This window comes from Rhinolophus sinicus, chromosome 13 (genome assembly GCF_057876585.1).
Source record: "Rhinolophus sinicus isolate RSI-liver-muscle chromosome 13, RSI-T2T, whole genome shotgun sequence".
NCBI lineage: Eukaryota > Metazoa > Chordata > Mammalia > Chiroptera > Rhinolophidae > Rhinolophus > Rhinolophus sinicus.
Genome location: NC_142513.1, coordinates 50817051 through 50835257, shown reverse-complemented (window position 1 = coordinate 50835257; position 18207 = coordinate 50817051). Strand labels below are relative to the sequence as shown.

General features: G+C 47.6%; 2 protein-coding genes across 4 annotated transcripts in view; both read left to right on the top strand.

The window, feature by feature from the left end:
* ALDH1A3 (aldehyde dehydrogenase 1 family member A3) overlaps positions 1–3881 on the top strand; it is a 36610-nt gene extending 32729 nt beyond the window's left edge. The window contains exon 13 of the mRNA XM_019726631.3: positions 2072–3881. Within this exon, the coding sequence (XP_019582190.2) occupies positions 2072–2144 (73 nt within the window). The 3' untranslated portion in view covers positions 2145–3881. The remainder of the gene's footprint in view (positions 1–2071) is intronic.
* Positions 3882–6363: 2482 nt separating this feature from the next.
* Positions 6364–18207, top strand: part of LRRK1 (leucine rich repeat kinase 1) — a 108258-nt gene continuing 96414 nt past the window's right edge. The window contains exons 1-2 of one of the 3 annotated variants that reach the window (XM_019726628.3): positions 6364–6689; positions 11594–11812. In XM_019726628.3, the coding sequence (XP_019582187.2) occupies positions 6404–6689; positions 11594–11812 (505 nt within the window). In that variant the 5' untranslated portion in view covers positions 6364–6403. Of the gene's footprint in view, positions 6690–7189; positions 7324–11593; positions 11813–18207 lie in introns of those variants that run through there. The other 2 variants (XM_074317188.2, XM_019726626.3) reach the window with 2 other exon arrangements.

Sequence of the window (18207 nt, the reverse complement as noted above, 5' to 3'; positions counted from 1 at the left end):
CTCCTTCCGTGAAATGTCTATTCATAGCTTTTGTTGATTTTTTTATTAGTTTGTTTGTGGCTTTTTTATTGGTTTGCAAGAACTCTTTGTACATTAAGGAACACGACACTATTTCTCACAGAGGGTTACAAATGTAATTTTTTTCTAGTTTGTAATTTGTCTTTCGGGAGTTTTAAAGTGGGAGTTTCTGCTCTAAAAACGTTGAATTAATGTTCTGCGTATGGCTTTTATATTTTGTGTCATGTTTAGAAAAGATTACAAAGTAATTTGCCCATATCATGAGTTCTTGAACTATTTGGTCTAGGAAACAACAACAACAACAAAATCTTAATGACATATTCATAATAAAATAGTAATATTACTTTCTATCATTCACACAGTAGGTAAAAAGTAATGGTATTGCTTTTAATAAAGTAATAATACTTTTTACCTAGCACATAGTAGGTGCTCTATGTGAACTATCCCTAATTATTATAACTACAGGAGGTGATGGCATCCCTTTGTACACATGATGAAACGGAGTTCAGGTAAAGCAAAACCTACATCTAAGCCAGGTTCTCCACCTTGAGCGCCATCAGAGTCCTCTGGCTTGTTAATCCCCTGGTTTTTCAAAACACAGATATCTGGGTCCCACCCTTAGATTCAGTAAGTAGTTTTCTGTTGACACAAAGTTAGTGGCTTAAACAATATAAATTTATTATCTTGCAGTTCTGTAGGATAAAAACCTGACACGGTCTCACTGAGCTCAAATCAGGAGTTTGCAGGGCTATATTCCTTTCTGGATACTCTAGGGAGAGAATATGTTTCCTGGCCTTTTCCAGCTTCTAGAGGCTTCCCACATTCGTTGGCGCTGGCCCCTTCCTCCACCTTCAATGCCAGCAATGTCGCATCTCTCTGACCCTGCTTCTGGAGTCTCGTTTCCCTCTGACTCTCCTCTTCGGCCTCCCTCTCCCCGTCAAGGACCTTTGTGATTATGTGGGGTCCACCCAGGTAATCCAGTGTAGTCTCCCTCTTTGAAGGCCCGCTAATTAGCAACTTTCATTCCATCTGCAACTTGAATTCCCCTTTAGCCATGAAACCTGGCGTGTTATTCCCAGGTCCGAGGGATGAGGACAGGGACCCCTTGGGTGGGGGGTACTATCCTGTCGACCACAGCAGATCTGGGGGCAGCCTGAGACTGCATTGTTAAGCTGATGCTGCTGGTCTAGGGACCACACTTGGCGACGTACTGATCTAAGGGACGAGATGCGATTCTGTCTCAAGACTTTCCTGGTACAGATTCTCTGGTGACCCTTCTGCTTCCACCTGATTCCTCAAACAAGTACACATTTTTATTAACACCGGAGCGAGAGTTGTAGAGGCATTTTAATCTCCCCAAAGCTGCCTCTTGATTCTGGGAAGGGAGTTCCCCTGAGGATGGCCCATGATGCCTGAAAAGGGTCGCCAGGGCTCCCTCGAAGGTGGCAGTCCCCCCTTTTGTCCAGCCTCTTCTAACACCTGCCCCCTCAACACTCAGCTGGCCCCACTCTCCTTACGGCTGGTCCCAAGCTGTGGGCTCCGAGGCCAACTCCAGACCCTCCGTCTCGTGGACCCCCGGCCACACCCCCAGTCTGGAGCTTTAGGCCTCTGCTTCCAGTGGCCCCAAATTGCCATCTCACAGTCATAAACCCTGTGTAATGTCTGTTCCCTTGCGCCCCTCCTCATTCATCCACGAAAACCCTCTCTCCCCACTCTGCACTCCCCACCCAACAATTCACCTCTTTTATTAAAATCCCTTTTATCCTTTAAAGACAAACAAACCCTAGTCCTTCTGACAATTTCAAAAGCATCACACACAAAAACCTTGGTATTTAAACTTAAGTTACATATCCAGTTACTTACACTTACTAACGGTGTCACAAGCCTGGCTATCGTTCTCTCATGTCATTGCATGTTGACCTTTGGCATGAGCTCCAAACTGCCCAGCAGCGTCCTAACACATCCAGCATTAGTAGAACGCAGTTCCTGAGGAACTGTTAAGTGACATCCCCATTTTATATTTTCCTCTTTTTTTTTTCCCTTGTGATCACAGAGGTGAATATGCACTGGCTGAATACACCGCAGTGAAAACCGTCACCATCAAACTTGAGGACAAGAACCCCTGAAGGAAAGGTGGGCTTTTTCCGCAGACATTTGACAGCTGAATGTGGCAGGTCCAACTTGCTGAAGAAACAAACTACATTTCTGACTTTCCTGGCATATTCTCTTCTGGAGCCCTTACATCTCCTGGATGTGAACGATTTTTATTTTCCTCTCGCACTCCTGTTTCGTTGACCAATATGTTGGGTGTGAAATTGCAGTCCTGCCCGGGGATGGAACTGTTGACAACTTCTGTGCTCCCTTTTCAACCAGGTCCATCCCCGGGACAGTTAAGAGGCTCAGGGCATTGTCAACAGGAAGTGGTATTTGAAGTATCCAGCAGTCACTTAAACATGCTCTGCTGACTGACTCCAGTAAGAATTTGGGGAAATCTCCATGCGTGTTCTGGAAACAGGGCCCTGTGCCTGCACCCCTGCCACTATTTAGTGGGAAAGCAATAGCCCAAAGTTAAAAAAAAGGAAAAAAAAAAAGAAAGGAAGGAAGGAAAGCTGGATTGGGATGACCCTATGTCTTTGGGGACTACATCCTGACCTTGACCATGAGACTCAGCTGACATCCAATAATACTGCCTTTGGAATATGACCGAATCACCAGCCCATAGAGCATATCTAAATCTATGTCACAGGCGACCTTAACCAAGACATTTTCTGAGGCAGAAAGCTTCTCGAGTGTCACGGTCCCAGCTAAGGAACCAGCGCTCTGACACCACAGCAGCACAACAAATCCTAGGATAATTAAGTCCTGCAGTTTACAAACCAGAGCTGTAATCAGCATTTACAAATTATGCATTTCTGCCACTTGCATTTTAATGATTTATGTAGTTTTCCTTTACTTCAGTCGGGTGATCTATTTTAGAGTAGGAAACCATGCACACCTGGAAAGACCGATGCTCTAATACAGCCCTGGTTTGTTAAAGTCCTATTTTGATGTTAATTTGTGATTCATTAACGAATAACACTTGGACTCTATGGAGGAATTGGGTCTCACATCAAAGTTGTCTGTTATTGCACGAAACAAGTTGGGGGTTTTTCATTTCCATTTTGTGTACCCAAATCCTGTGCAATTCCAAGCTTTAACTTGGAAAATGGAAAGTGTGCTGATATAGCTTTAAAAAAAGCAAAACCAAATTTGAACTGTGTTCTGCGGATGCTTTGACGATTCCTAACGAGTACTTTTCGAATGGTGCTTATGTTTGAGAATGAAATTGCGGAGGAACCAGAATAAAATGAAGGCTATGTCAAAACCAGTGTGTGTATGAAGAAAGTCGTATATGACATGGGGTTGTCATTGTCAGAAATATGCAATATGCCATTCCTCTTTTCCTCTCCGTCACTTAACGCTTATCACTTATACTGTCAGTAACTTGTTAAATCAGGATTTGACTCATACACTGAATTTTCAGGATTTTATCTCAAGTAATTATAGACACTAATCTTGATAGTAATACATTAGAGGGTTCTTATTCTTTCGTGTACGATAATGCCTTTAATATGAAATGCTACATTATTTATAATTGGTATAGATAATGTATCTTTTTATAGTTGTAAGTAAACAGAGGTGGTATATTTAACCTTCTGTAATATACTGTGTTTAGAAATGGAAATCTATATAGTATTAGATTTCACTTTTTTGAAGGTTTACTCCTGTGGTATGGCTTAAAAATCGATTGGCCTGGGAATTCTGATCCTAACTGCAGATTGTGTTAACAATGTGATAATAAAATAAATTGGATATTTGACAAACGTCATATTTTTTCATTTAAGGACCAAACCCTTTTCAAGTCTGTGGCTGATCTTTCTCCTTCTTAGACCTTCTGTTCAAAATGGCTTGTGAAAAGCAGTATCGATACTTAAGAATAAAATCACATTTGCTCGATTGATCAGGCCTAGTGTTTACCATGAATGTGAAACCTACTTCTATGGCCTTGGGGGTTGACCAGGCAGTGAGCTTGGCCTCAGAGGCTCTGCGTCATAGCTGGCAACCTTTAAACTGTCGTCTAAGCTGCTGGAATCTCTTGTTATCATTAAGTGATGAGCATGTGTGGATGTGCCAAGTGGTGGAGAAGACTGAATGGGATTTCAGGAAAACACTACATGCCGTAACTGTGTGCACAGGTTTCCCTTTTTATCACTTTTCTTCCTGAGGACCTAGGGATGAGGGCATAATTTACCTAAATGTCTAAGGCTTCGAACCGAGGTGACTCCATCACCGAGTCGAGAGCTGACACTGCAGTTGGATCAAGAACATTCCCTGTATGTGGTCAGGTCTACCAAGTTCAACCTGTGCCTTTGACGTTGAGATTCCAGGTCACTTTGGCCATGCAGTGGCAAGGCACCACCCTTTAAGAGGAAACTTAAGAGGGGCTTGGATCAGATCCCTCATGATGTATGCACACTGATGTATTTAGTGATGTATTTAGAAAACTTCCATTCTCAACTAAATGGGAACAGAAAGTTCTAGGAAAATGACCTTTTCCTTCATTTGGTTTACCAAAGCACGACTCTCTGAAGGGAACCATTCTGGGGACATGCGTGTGTGACTGTGTGCACTTGTGTGCCTGTGGGAGGTGGGATCCAGAAGGTCCTCTGAAAGTGGATGGACACTGCAATAAATACCCTAGCTTTTCCTGATGGGAGACGAGAGCCTTTTTAATATCCTGGCTCTTAGCATGTGGCTAACGAGCTTGAAGGTGAATAATGAGGGGTGTTTTTAAAAAGTGTCCAAGGAGGAATCTCTGAGGAAACTGAGTACCCAGTTGAAGAAAGATAATGCGAAGACATGGGGTAAGAGGGGGGCGGGCAGTTAGCCACTGTGCTTTCTGAAGGCAGAAATGTTGGGTCATGGAGGTGGCCTCCAGGTGACCCACCTTAGGAGCAGTCATTCCCATATGAGATGCTGAGAATCCTGGTAGGATGTGGAGCAAAAGGTAGCGGACCCTGGGTCAGCCGCATTCAAGAAGAAACTGACCTGTGACAAGCTTCCCATGCAAAACTGTGACTGACTCATGCCTAAGAAACAGAGTTGAATGCTGAGACAGAGCCAGCTCGAAAGAGTCCACCCGTGTGTCTGGTGTCCCGGCCGTTTTCTACATTGGAGACATTCCTGGCCTATTCCCAAGCTCATTTAAAAGGGAAGTTTGAGTTGCCCCCCTCTGCAGTGGCCACGTCCTCTCCTGTCTGCCCTGGCACTGGGCGTGCGCTTCCTCACAGCGCCGCTAGATGGCGGGGCTGCGCGCCCTGGACGCGCAGCACCACCGTGGCCAGGCTCCCTCAGCCTGCGGGCGCCGCCACGCCCTTCAAATTATTAGGGACTCTTCCGTAGCAATCTTACTTTGCTGCCTTTTGCATATTGGAATTAGGACCGCAGTGGTGAGGACAGCGTTGCAAAACTGCACGCACCATTATGGAAGGGCGTCCTGTAGCAGGGGGCTGGAGGGGGGCCTCCTGGGAGCAAAGCAACGCTGCCCGGTGGTCCCTTTGCCCTCCGGGGCCCAATGAACAGCTCCAAGTGGCGACTGCCAGGTGTGTCCTCGAGGTGCAGGCCCGGATTTTGTGAAATGGCAATGTGGGTGGTGGCCATTTGTCTCTGTGCCTTGTGCTAAATCCTGGGAATGTTCCAGTCATAATATTGCATGAGAGGAGCCTAGGGTGCGGGTCCTGCCAGGGTGCAGAACCTTCTGCTTTGTTCCATGCAGGCTTCTCTTGGTCCCGTGGGCTCGTGGAGCCGAGTCGGATGCTGGCCTGCGTGGACGTGCTTCTCTATGATCTGCGTTTCGATAATGGCCTCAATGGTGTGATCATATATTTATATTAGGTTGAAACAATAAATTGCCAACATCTTTTATCTACATCCCCGCCCCCCAGAAAACCCCAATTGAAAATGTTTCACCAAATAGTGACCTATTGACATATACATCCATAATTAAATTAGTAAATTCATGTGGTGGAAGGGGTGCCGTTTGCAAATACTAAAGCTTTAAAAATACATATTTCTATACGGCCTTATAAAGAGTTGAACACAAATGAATGTTCCCGCTCTTTTTAATATTTACCGACAGAGTATGTGGCTAGTCACACGCAAGCCAGACGTGAATCCGCGGATTTTGCTGCTGGGCAAGGCAGAGTAGAGGGACAGTGAAAACTGGGTTGAGCCCAGAACCCACCCATCTTATCGCCGCGTCTGTCATGCGTGGAGGGAGCAGGGCACCCAAACCTGGAGGGGACGCCACGCTAGAAGCACCCGTGGGCCCTGTCATTTCCTGGGCATGAGCGGTGAATTGGATCACCTGCGGTTTCCGACTAGGGAAACTGAGGCGGGACTCCTCGGGCGGGTTCCGGGAGCACCAGCCGCAGCCGATTCTCGCCCTGTGCGCTCTTCGCGCCGCCCGCCCTCCACGCCCGCTGGCGGCCGCAGGATTGAGGAAGTGCGTCTGGGCCCGGCCCGGCCCCGGCGCGCGCGGCCGGAGGCTCAGGGGGCGGAGGGCAGTGGCACGGCCAGGCCCCGGCCCGCTGGAGTGCGCCGGGCCTGTATGCCCAGCCCCGCCGCCGCAGGTAAGCGCTGTCCCGCCTCGCCCCCCGCGCCCGGCGTTCCGCCCGGGAATCCGGCTGCCGCCTGCGGCCGGTCCGCGTGGAGCCCTGGGCCCCGCAGCTCAGGCCCGCGCTCCCGGCGGCGGCCGCGTGCTTTGGCCAGGGTGGCCCTTGCCCAGGGGCTCCCGAGGGCTCCGGGCGACCCCAGCCTCACCGTGCGGCTGTCTCCCGCCGCGCTCCCACCCCAGGCAGCCCGCGGGGTGGGGGGGTGCGGGACCCCGGAGCGGAACCCGAAACCTCGCCCCGGACGGTGCCCGGGCGGGGGGAGCGGAGGCAAGAGACAAAAAGTAGGAAAACACACCAGGGTGTCTACCGGTCTGCTCAGCCTCTGCAGCAAACCCCTTCCTTCAACTTGCAGCGGGCCGTGGGGAGCGCGCGTGTGCAAGTGCGTGAGTGTGAGTGCATGTGTGTTGGGAAGGATTGCCCGGCGTCTCTCTCTCCCCGGGGCGGGCCTGGCGATGCGGGGGGGCCGAGCTCGCCGTCACCCTCCTCAAAGTCTGAGGTTTGCTTCCAGCCCAAGTGTTGCGTCTCTGGCCAATACAAACCGGCGTCTCAATGGCGGTCTCTGTGGGCGACCTTCCCGGCCAGGCGCAGGGAGGTGAGTGCGGTCCGGGGCAGGGGGGTCCTGGGGGGCAGAGGGAAATAGTGATGGAGCATTTGAGGCCCGCTCAACCTGCTCCTTCACAGTTTGAGGCCAGGAAGTTTTTCTCCCACAAACCATCCCCTTGCATGGGGTGGGAGGTAAGGAAACAGGAGCCTGGAGTTGTTTTCACGGAGCCTCTCACCAAGCATGTTCTTTTTAGAATTTGCCATTCGCTCATATTGTATGAAAATTCTCTGGACATCATAAAGGCACAACTAGAATATGCACAGTTTGGGGCAACGTTAACATTCAGTGGTTTGTGTGTGTGTGTGTGTGTGTGTGTGTGTGTGTGTGATTTGACTTGTTTATCTTTGCGTCTGTCCAGAAAGAATAGAACAATTAGATTAAAAGTATACACACCTCACACCTAATTTTGTGCCGGAAGATTTTGGGGTCTTCCGAACCTTTCCCGCACCCAGGCTCTTTCATATCTCAGGGAGTGGTCCCATCTACAACGGACGAATTAGCCTCCATTCCATTGACTCAGCCCTTGATTCAGTCTGTTAGCAAGTCCTGTTGTGTTTCCCTCTAAAACGTGTCCTGTCTGTCCCCTTCTTTCTCACAGCCCACGCCCAGTCCAAGGTCCTGTACTCTTACAGGCCTCCCTTCATTCTCTGTTTGGCAGCAAGTGATATTTTTTTTTAATTAAAAAAAATTTTTTTTTAATTAAAAAACATTTTTTTTAATATCACATGAAGGAAAGACTTTATTGATGTCTAAAAAAATAGACAATATGACAAGTTACCATAAAAAGTGTTTCCTGAGACATAAGGAAACTCAGTATTATTCTAGCTGAGGATCTGAACTGAGAAAATATATTTGAGCACAGCTTGTGAAATTTAAGACTTTTTTTTTTCCCCTGTCATCAGAGGGTATCACTGAACTCACAACCAACTTGCCGGTTCAGTATGCAGTTCGGATGGGAGACTTCTCTGTACAGCAGTCAGTCTTATTCTTGTAGTTGTCAAACAGGCAAACAGGTTTGTCCCCACTTTGTAGTAAGTTAATCTTCCTGTTAGCAAAAGAGGTCACCAGCCCCGATGGGCTGAAGGGACTGAAGTCACAGGATGGGGATTACCTCTTAATATTTTTTTATTTTGATGTTTGGAACTCTTGATGGAACATTCCAGAGCAAGGTGTTCAAGACCTCCTGTGCCCAAGGGGAATTTTTTTAAACAGGTAAACCAGAGAGTGTCATTTGTCTGCTTGGAACCCTTCAATCACTTCTCCTCGTGAGTGGCATGAAATCCAGGAGACCTTCCCCTCACACCCCCGAGGAGATCTGGCCTCTGCCATCTCAGTCCACCTGGCCATTGTCCCCAGCCAGCCTGGCCCATCTCGCTCTCCAGTACGTGGCCTCTGCATTGCTGCCCCATGGCCAGCCACCCTCTAAACCCAGCGTCTCTCTCATATCCCTGTCTCTGTGTCCTACTTTATCTCCTTGGCTTCTCCTTTAGTTACCTGGAGGTCTCCACTGGAGCTCCAGGGGTCAGAGACCCTTCCTGTCAGCCTAACTTGCTCACTGCCATATTGTCACCTCCAGAACCATCCAGGAGGTGCCAGGCTCATACTGGCACATTGACCAGTGGTGAATGGACAGCCTTAACTTAATTGTGGTTTCATAGTCATGAAGGGCTTCTGTCCCCAAACCCTTGGGTGCTCATCTGGGATTGGGGTGGACCCATTTCTCTGGTCTGCAGCTCCATGGTATTTGGATATCCTCAGATCCACTGAACATACTTGGTAGGCAAGCCGGGATTGGTCAAGAGATGTTGGTGCCAAAGGGACATCTAGGGCCATGGGCCAACTGTCTCCACCAGGCTTTTGATTCAAAAAGAGACGGGTGATGTGAGCATTTCCAACATGCTTCACTTGCAAATATCTTCTAATTCCTTGGTACGGGCAATTCTTTCCAAGCCTCCTGAAAAGACAGGTGACCAGCTCCAGAATCTCCCTGCCAGAAACTTTATTGCAAATACTTATTTAACTACCCTCCCCACCAGCTGTAAGTTTTATGAACTCACAAAGTTTACTCTGTATGGAAAGGGCCCAATGAAAACATTTGTAGAATAAATGTCAAGTTCCTTTTTTTCTTTTTCATCAAGTATTTGCATTTATTCATTAGAACAGTTATAAAGTGTTGGCAGAAAAAAATTGGTGAGGTTTTAAAAGTTGTTAAAATAATGATTATTGCAGAAAACCTCTTGAAGTCCTCTTTAGGATGTATACACCATAAAGAAAAGAAAACAGGTAATTTACAACCATGTTTCCATGTTTTGTTGCATTGGTCTGAACCCAAAAGAAGCAGGAAGAAGCAAAGATCCGTTTGAGGGCAAAGATTGAGCAAAATTTCAATTACCTCATCCTAAAACTTCTACCTTAGTGTCTAAGCCAAAATACAAATTATAATTGAAAAACTGCTCCAGTGGCAGAGTCTTCCACTGGTAAAGTGATTTTCAAAAGGAAACTGAAAATGAAAAGGGGAACAAAATGTGCTGAGGGTGAGGGTTGGCCGAAGATATTTTAAAGGTTTTTTTCAAACTTAAAAACATTACAGGGTAAGATACTTCCGTTTTCACACCTACCAGCATTTGGATATTTGAAGTTTGTGGGATGTAGTTGGTGTCTGAGTTTGGGAAGTGTTTGAAAGCAGAGAGTGTGCCCCTTGCCTTCTGAATGCTAACTGTGTACTCTGGAGCCTTTGTTTTAAAACAGAGGTTCTGTTTTGCCGCTTCTCCCTGTCCCTGTCTCAAGTTCATTTTGCTCAGTGCCCACCCTATGCCCATTGGGGAGACAGCACGTCTGCCCCCCAGCACTGAGCCTATTAATCAGAGGGCAGGGGAGTGACCCTGCTGGCCCCCCAGTACCCCAGCTGGTGTAGGTAAGAACCACTCTGACCCTGTTGTAGAAATCTTAACATCTCACAGCAACCCTGCAAGGTTGCCCTGGGCAGGAGAGCATGTCTATTTTTAATAGATGTGAAAACGGAGACCTGTATGTTTCAGTTTGAGGTTACGCTGCTGACCTGTGGCAGAGGCTATCTAAGCCTTTGACCTCCAGACTGTGCTTTTCTCTTTCCATATTATCTTGGCCATCATTTATATGACCTTGACTTCTTTTTTTTTTTGGACTATACTATCAGTCTCCATTTTAGAGTTGCCTGTCTCAGAGAACGGTGGCTAATTATCCTGTACTTTATGTATAGGGTAGAAAATACACGACACTAATAGAAATGCTTGCGTTTTATAGGCAGCACCTTTCCCATCGTGCAGTTCACCCTGTGCCAGGCCTGAGCTGGGCCTGGGTCTTGCCCTTGAGGTGCTCTGGTCATTTAATCACCATAATAGGATGGGCACTTGTGTTGTGGGACCCCCAATCTCAGTGGGAGCCCAGCTGGAGAGAGAAGCGCCTTGCCTCACCAGTTCTCATTACAGCCTCATTAGTCTTAGATGAGTCTTTCTCTAATGCAGCGTTTCTCCAGATAATTGGAACTATGTGAGCTGGATAGTTCTCTGTTGTGGGAACTGCCCTGTGCATCATAGGATGTTCAACAGTGTTCCTGTCCTCCATCCACTAGATGCCCATAGCACCCTCACCCCCAGCTGTGACAACCAAAGTGCCTGCAGACATTGCCAAATGTCCCCTGGGGACAGGCAAAATGTATGGGGCCCCCTTCTCTTACCTCCAGGGCTCAAACTTGGCTTCACACCCAGCACCAATACCTTCCAGACCCTTTCTCTTTGGGATTGTTGCCTGGTTGTCTCTTGGGAATTACGCCCACCTCCAGGCTTCTGGAGGAGTCTTTCCTGGCCAAAGGGAAGGCCTTGTTTTGTGACTGACTGCAAGTGTGTCTGTCGCACCCCAACTGGACTATGACCCACTGAAGGCAGGAGCCTTGTTTAGTTATCTTGGTATCACTGTGCAAGTGACAATGAATATGTGTGTCGATTGAACAAGGATTGAACCAGTAGGTGTTCTGCAATTATGTGGAGTTTCTTCGAGATTCTTCCCAAATAGACATGATGACCAGCTGTGAGGGGAGGTGGGGGGAACTCTATCCTTTCACTGCCCCCACCTGATCCAGTGTGGCTGGATGAATGCATGTGAAAACGAATGCTGTAAAGGAGGGGAAATGCCAGTGACCAATATAAACACGTGCTCGTGTGCAGGAAGGGACCTGACAGTTAAGGAAAGCTTTCTGAGTTTATGATGTTTCTTCCACCAGGACGAGACAGCCTTCTGCTCAGCCATGACTGTGTGTCTGTGCCATCGTCCACCCCTCGGGCAGCAGCAGCGGCACTGATCACGGCCAGAACTGACTTGGGAGAGCGGCCACCCCGAGAGCTGATGGCTGGCATGTCGCAGCGACCACCCAGCATGTACTGGTGTGTGGGGCCAGAGGGGTCATCCATGTGTCCAGAACACGCCATGGAGACACACGATGGTAAGAACCATGCATGTCCCATGGGGAGCCTGGGCCATGTAAGAACAAGGGGTTTTCAACCGAAGGATCTAAAATGCCAATTATTTGGTGAATTTTTCATTATAAAATATCTCTTCGGATTCTCACTTCAATCTAACTGTCAAGGGGCTGTGGGGCAAAATTTGGTGTGTAGTCTTAAGATATTAAGAATCAGGGCATCACTTCATGTTGCTTAAAAAGAATTTTTTAAAGAGGGGATTGGATTTGTTCTCTCATTATAAAAATAATACATGTGGATTCAAGAAAAATTGAAAAAAGAAAAAAAAGCAGTAGGAAAAAAAAATTACCCAGAGTCCCATTGTCGTAAACACAAGTACAGTTGGCTTCTTGGTGTGTCTCTTCTGGGTTACTCTGGGCTTCAGGGAGTTGACCTTTATTAACTTAGAATGGTGTGTGTAATTTTGTGTCCTGCTTTTCCCTCCTAACCTGTATTGGTCCCCTAGCTCCTGTGACCAACTGAAACATTGCTTTATATGGGAGCCCTATCTAAAATGATGCACCTAACCCTTATTGTCCTGTGGGACGTTTGGGGACATTTGGGTTGCTTCTAGTTGCTCACTGTCACCAAAACAGCAAGCATTTCCATCTTTTTGGTTTTGAGGTTATTTCCAGAAAATAGATTTACAGAAGTGAGATGACTGAGTTTGAGCATTTTTAAACCTCTTCGCATGGAGTGCCCGATTAGCAGCTATATATCTTTTAACACCAGGAGCATAGCACTCATATTGTGGCTAACAATGAATATTTGTTAAACTCTAAGTACCTGGCAGGTTCAGTGCCTTTATGAAATAATCTTGTTTAATCCTTACAACAACCAATGAAAATGATACTTTTATCTCCATTTTATAGCTGAGATCTAGAAACCTGGTCAAGGTCAACAACTTGTAAATGGTAGAACTGCAATTTGAACTCTGTCTTAACTCTTGAACTCTCTTGTCCTTAAAGACTAGGCCATTTTGTCTCTTGTCCTTAAAGACTAGGCCATCCTGTGGGCTTTGAGAGCGCCTGTGTGTTGGGTTTAAGGGGGCCCTTGTGTTTGTACCCGCAGTCCTGTTAGCGGTTCAACGTGGTACCTGGCTCAGCAGACATTTTGTTCAGTTGCTTGAGTATTTTTTTCCTCCATTGAAAATGCCCAAAGGCTTGCTAGGGTGATGTGTCTGGAAGACTTCTTTGCGTATAAATCAAATTATGAAAGGGGAAAAGAATTTGCCTATTGACATTGCCCAGCACTAAATGTTCTCAGACTGTTTGACTTGTGTCTTTTGAAAACTTCTTTTTTTCAGACGTATGGTTTTTTTTTTTCATTTGCGTGTTAGAAAGGCCTTCCTTTGGTAGCATGAGATCCAGGCGACGTGTAGGGAAGAACGCTGTACCCGATTTTTGGGTAGCGCCTCTACCTTTCCGGGGCGCTCTCAGCTCCATTTCCCAGCTGCCTCTCCTCTCAGCAGTCCTGAGGTTTGAGGGTAAGGGCAGGGACTTTGGGTCCATTTGGGGCTTGCTGTGTGTCCTCTGAAAAAGCCCCTCAGGACATTCTGCCCTGTCCCCCTCCTGGTCAAGAGCTGATGATTTAAATGAGTGCCTCTCCACCCTGGTTCCCAGAATCACTGGGAAGCTTTGAAAACTGCCAGTACCAGGCACCACCCAGACCCACTCAGCAGCCTCTGGGAGGGAGGGGCAGGCATGGGCACTTCTTAAAGGCTCCCCTCCCCATCAGGATTCTAACTTGCAGCTGTGCTTGAGAGTGGACTGGTCTACAAGGCTTCAGGTCCATAGAGCAGCACCTCTCAGATTACAATGTATATGCAAATTTCCTGGGGATTTGGTGAAATGCAGATTCCCACTCTGTAGGGCTGGGGCCCCAAGAGTCTGCATTTCTAAAGGCTCCTGGGTTGTGCTGATGTGGTGCTCAACTGATAGAGTGGCAAGGCTGAGATGGATGATGACGGCTTTCCGAGGTGCCCAGGGATCCCCAATGATTCTTGCAGGTCCTAGAGACCTGAGCTGATGGACCCTGGACAGACCTAGAAGCAGCCCTGCCTCTGGACTTGATGGAGGACCGACAACCGGAAGGAAAATGTCTGCGTGCCCTGATAGGCCAAAGCAGACACTCCCCAGCCCCCACTGTCCCCTTGAAGGCCCGTGTCCTCACCGTAGGCTGCGGCCTGTCAGCTTCCTCTCCCTGACAGCTAGGGGCACCAGGTTGAAAGGAACAGGTTCAGAGAGTCTCTTCTGCCCCAGGGGCCTCTTTCCACAGTCGAATCTCAGGACTCCCACATCGGTGTATACTGGCTGTGCTTTTTCATGCCCGCATAACTCACCTTGTGTTTTTTCCGGCTGGGGGACCAAGATTGTATGAGTTGTTTATCAGCTGCCGTGTGCTGCCAGGGGGTCAGTGTCTGCCTATCCTGTATTTGTGCCACACAATTGTGTCCCAGGAAGGTATGTCGCAAGCTTATTAGCACGGTCACCTTGCCTGTGAGTTGACAGAACTAGAATCAATGAAACACTGGGCCGGGTTGCAGGGCAATGTATTTTGACAAACATGCATTCTTCCGCGTCTGTCTGACACTGGTCAGAGTGGAAAAACCTGTCCTGCCAGCCCAAGTGAGGCTCCTTGGAAAGTAGAGAAGTGAGGAAACTTCTAGATACTTCAGTCTGAGAACGCTTGGCGAGACTCTTCTGGACCATGGGGGGTGAGGGATGCTTGGACAGACAGCACAGGGCGGCCCACCCCCCCACCTGTCTGTGAGGGGTCCTCACTTCAGCTGCCACCTCAGAGCAAGTCCTCCACTGGACCCAGCATGGACCAGAGAAGGGGAAGGAACATTCCAGAGGGTCTGCAAATCCCAGGTTTTTACACAGCTACTTTCAATGTCCTTTTCTTTTTCCTTTGGCTTTTTCAAATCTGTATTAAAAATAACTTCTTAATATAAGAGCCAAGTGGTTTCCTCAAGTGGGAGCTCTTCCTACCTTCCAGAAATACAAGTAGGAAATAGACAGAAATAGGAAGTGGGCTTTCTTGGCCAAGTGCTGTCAGAAATCCTACAAGGGGCAGGTCCACGTTGATGAGTGCCTTTCAGCGCGTAACCGCCAGCCCACATCTTGAACCTGATCCTGAAGTCAATAGCCTGCTTATGTCTGCTGGGCTGTGTTCACACGCTGGGAGCAAGGAGGGGTGGACAGGGCTTTGTCATGGTCAGTGGCCACCCTCCTCCAGCCTGGCCTTAGGAGCAGCACTGGGACCTCCAGGGAGCATAGCTTGAATGAAGTGAAAGGGAGAGAGGCTGAGCAGTGGCCCGGGGTGAGGGGTTGAAATGGCTGTGGGCACCCTTCCATGTGGGCAGCAGTTAAGATAGCTGTGCTTTGTAGCGACAAAGCCGTGCATAACTACGGAAGCCCTGGGTTTGTGGGGCTTTTAACATTAACCTTAATCTGAGGCTTAGATCTGCTCCTGATTATTTGTTCAGCATATGCTTGATTACTCCCAGCAATGGGGAGCTGACTACCTGTCAAATAACACCAGCCTTTCTGTGGGCAGCTCTGTTAGGACGTGTATACTGCAGAAACCTGTCCTGTTCTCATTGCATTCAGCTCCACCCGTTTAAGCTGATTGGAAACCCTCAACCCCTTTTCTTGACATAACTGAAAACTGATGCCTTGCTCTCCCTGTGAATTCCTTTTAAGACTGAGTAAACCATCCCTCTATCTGCAAAAGCATACAGCAAGCAACTTCACACATTTCACTCTGGTTATCACTGAGCTTTGTTTCTTAGTCTGTGGATTGGTCATTAGGCCATGACCGCCTGGCCTCAGGGGAAGAGCTGCCTCCCATCCCTGAGGTGGGCAGGCTCTCGGGAGCATCCTAGGGGGCCAGAGCCTGAAGCTCACCTAGGGACTCAGCTTCCACCCACTGCCATCCTTTCCCCACCCCACATTTTCCCCCAAGATCCCTTTCCGAGGGGAGGGCAGGGGAGCCCCGCCTGATGGTCTCTGTGCCCACTGGCAGCAGCCCAGGCCCACCTGGCAGGCATTCAGTGGCCAGGGCAGATGTTCTTTCCGCCTTGGGTCTTGGTCCCCATGAAGAGGTCAGTGTCCTGCGAGCAGGGAGGTGCCTGCATGACACCCCCACGTCCTGTTGCAGAGGGACAAGGATTGTGTCCACCTGCCTGATTTCTTGGTCCACGCGAGTAAAACCCTGAAGGAGCCGTAATTAGGGATTTTTATGAAATTGTGTAGTTCTCTGGAAACTACATTAACATATAAATCCAAACTCTAGTGTATGGCTTTCACACAGATTTTCAGGAACCCCAATGAATGAAAATAGGGGGCTTCCACTATTCCTTAGAAGTCCCAGGGCTGACTCCCTTCACCGTCCTGGCCACCCCTGTGTTCAGTTTGTCCAGATTCCACTTAACCATCATGCTATTTGTTGAGTGACGTTTGTCATAAAGAAGAAAAGAAAAGAAAGAAAAAAAACAAAACAGGAATATGCATCTCAGAATCCTTCGGAGCCTATATAACCCTGATGTTATAGAAAGAATCACACATGAGTGAGAAAGTTGTATTTTCAACTGTAAGAACTTTTTAGGATGACACTTCATATGATAATTCTTGCCAGGATTGTGCTGAGCTTTTATCTCGTCCAGCCGTCTTCATCGTGGCCAGGGCACATCACCAGGTGTTTGGTTGAAGATCACCTATCTGGTCATTTCAGGAAAACCAAAAACAAAAATAACTTAATTTGGACGCTTGGAATTTGACAGAGATTTAGAGATATTTCAAGCCATTGAAAAGTTGTAGCCCATTATTTTGAACCGTGTGATAATGCAAATTTAAGGTTAGAGTTTGAAAACAAAAGGACAAGAATGAGACTCTTAAAGTTCCTTTAGGAGCTTGTTTTGGACCTGTGATGGCCATGCAAGTTCTTATAGACAAGCGGGTGGCCCCCACCTGTGGGAGTCAAAGGTGGAGGGAGGTCAGCACAGGCCCCTCAGGCGGTTCCACCCCCACCCCAGCTGCTAAGATCAAAAGGCTCCAGTGGGCAGTTGCTCACGTCTCTGCAACTCTGCAACGTCACCAGCATTCTGGGTTCAAAAGCAGAAAGCAAGCAAACAGCCCACGCCTCATAGTGGGCAGGAAGCTCCCTAAAGCTCAGAAAACGTTGTTTGTGTGTAATTACATACTTCTCATAAAACATTCAAATGTCACAGATAGGGCCACAGTACTCCTTGATCTTCTGTCCTGCCCAGGAGTTAGCTGGCTGTGTTTCCTTCCTAACCTCTTCCTACACTCGTGCGCACGCGCGCGCACACACACTTCTTTTTGCATGTTTCTGGTTTGATGTTGATAAAAGTAAACTGGCATCTTAAGATGATTAACCATAGAGCTGGGAGGACTATGGGTGGAGCTGGGCCCCTTGTTAACTCTCTAGTCCTGACTTTCTGTTAAACTTTGTGGTAACTTCTGGGGGAGGGATTCATATAAAATATGGAGACCATCTTGGGATCGCCCTCTCCCCTCTGTGCACGTGGGCAGCAGTTGAAACACCGGCCAGCAAGTGTGCATTTGCACACTCCTTGGTGGCTTTGTTTCTTTTTGTTTTCCTGAATAAAGTGCTCTTTTGGTGGGCTACCTGGAGAATTATTTTGTCTAGTCGACAATCTGCGTGACATTCAATGGTGCATATGTTGTGCAACTTTTTTCCTTGAGTTATTTATGTCTTGGAGGTTTTTGTTTTTTCACGTGAACCAGATTCGATAGTGTGAATACAACAATGTTTATTTAACCATTCTCCTATTAAAGGGCTTTTAGATTCTTTCTAAATGTTGCGTGTTATCCTCAGAGTTGTCTGTGCCCCAGCAGAGCTGCAGGATCAAAGAATAACGTTATGATCAGTGTAATACATACCCCTCTTTAAATAAGCAAGTGATACAGAAAGGACTATACTGCAAAGCCCCAACTCCCAAAGTGGGTGCTGTTTCCTGGTTCTAGTTATTCAGATCATTACCGTTTCCCTATGTATGGAGGAAGAAGCCTGCACCCCCATGGAGACATTGTCTGTTGCTGCCATGACAGATGATGGTTTCCTTCACTTTTGTCCCATATCTTGCTGCTGCTCCCTCCCCACGTAATTCCATCAGTGTTGACTCACCTCCAGATTGCATTTGTAACATTAGATGATATGTCCCCATCCCTGTGACTTGGCCTGGGGACTCAGTGTCATCCTTGTTCTGTAGGGCCCAGGAGGTGAGCACCTCTTTCCTTCTTCTTACTTCCATCGCCCTCTCACCCTGTACTCCGAACTCTTACTTTGAGCCTTTGTTTATCTGGAGTATATCATCAAGAAAGCTAAGAAA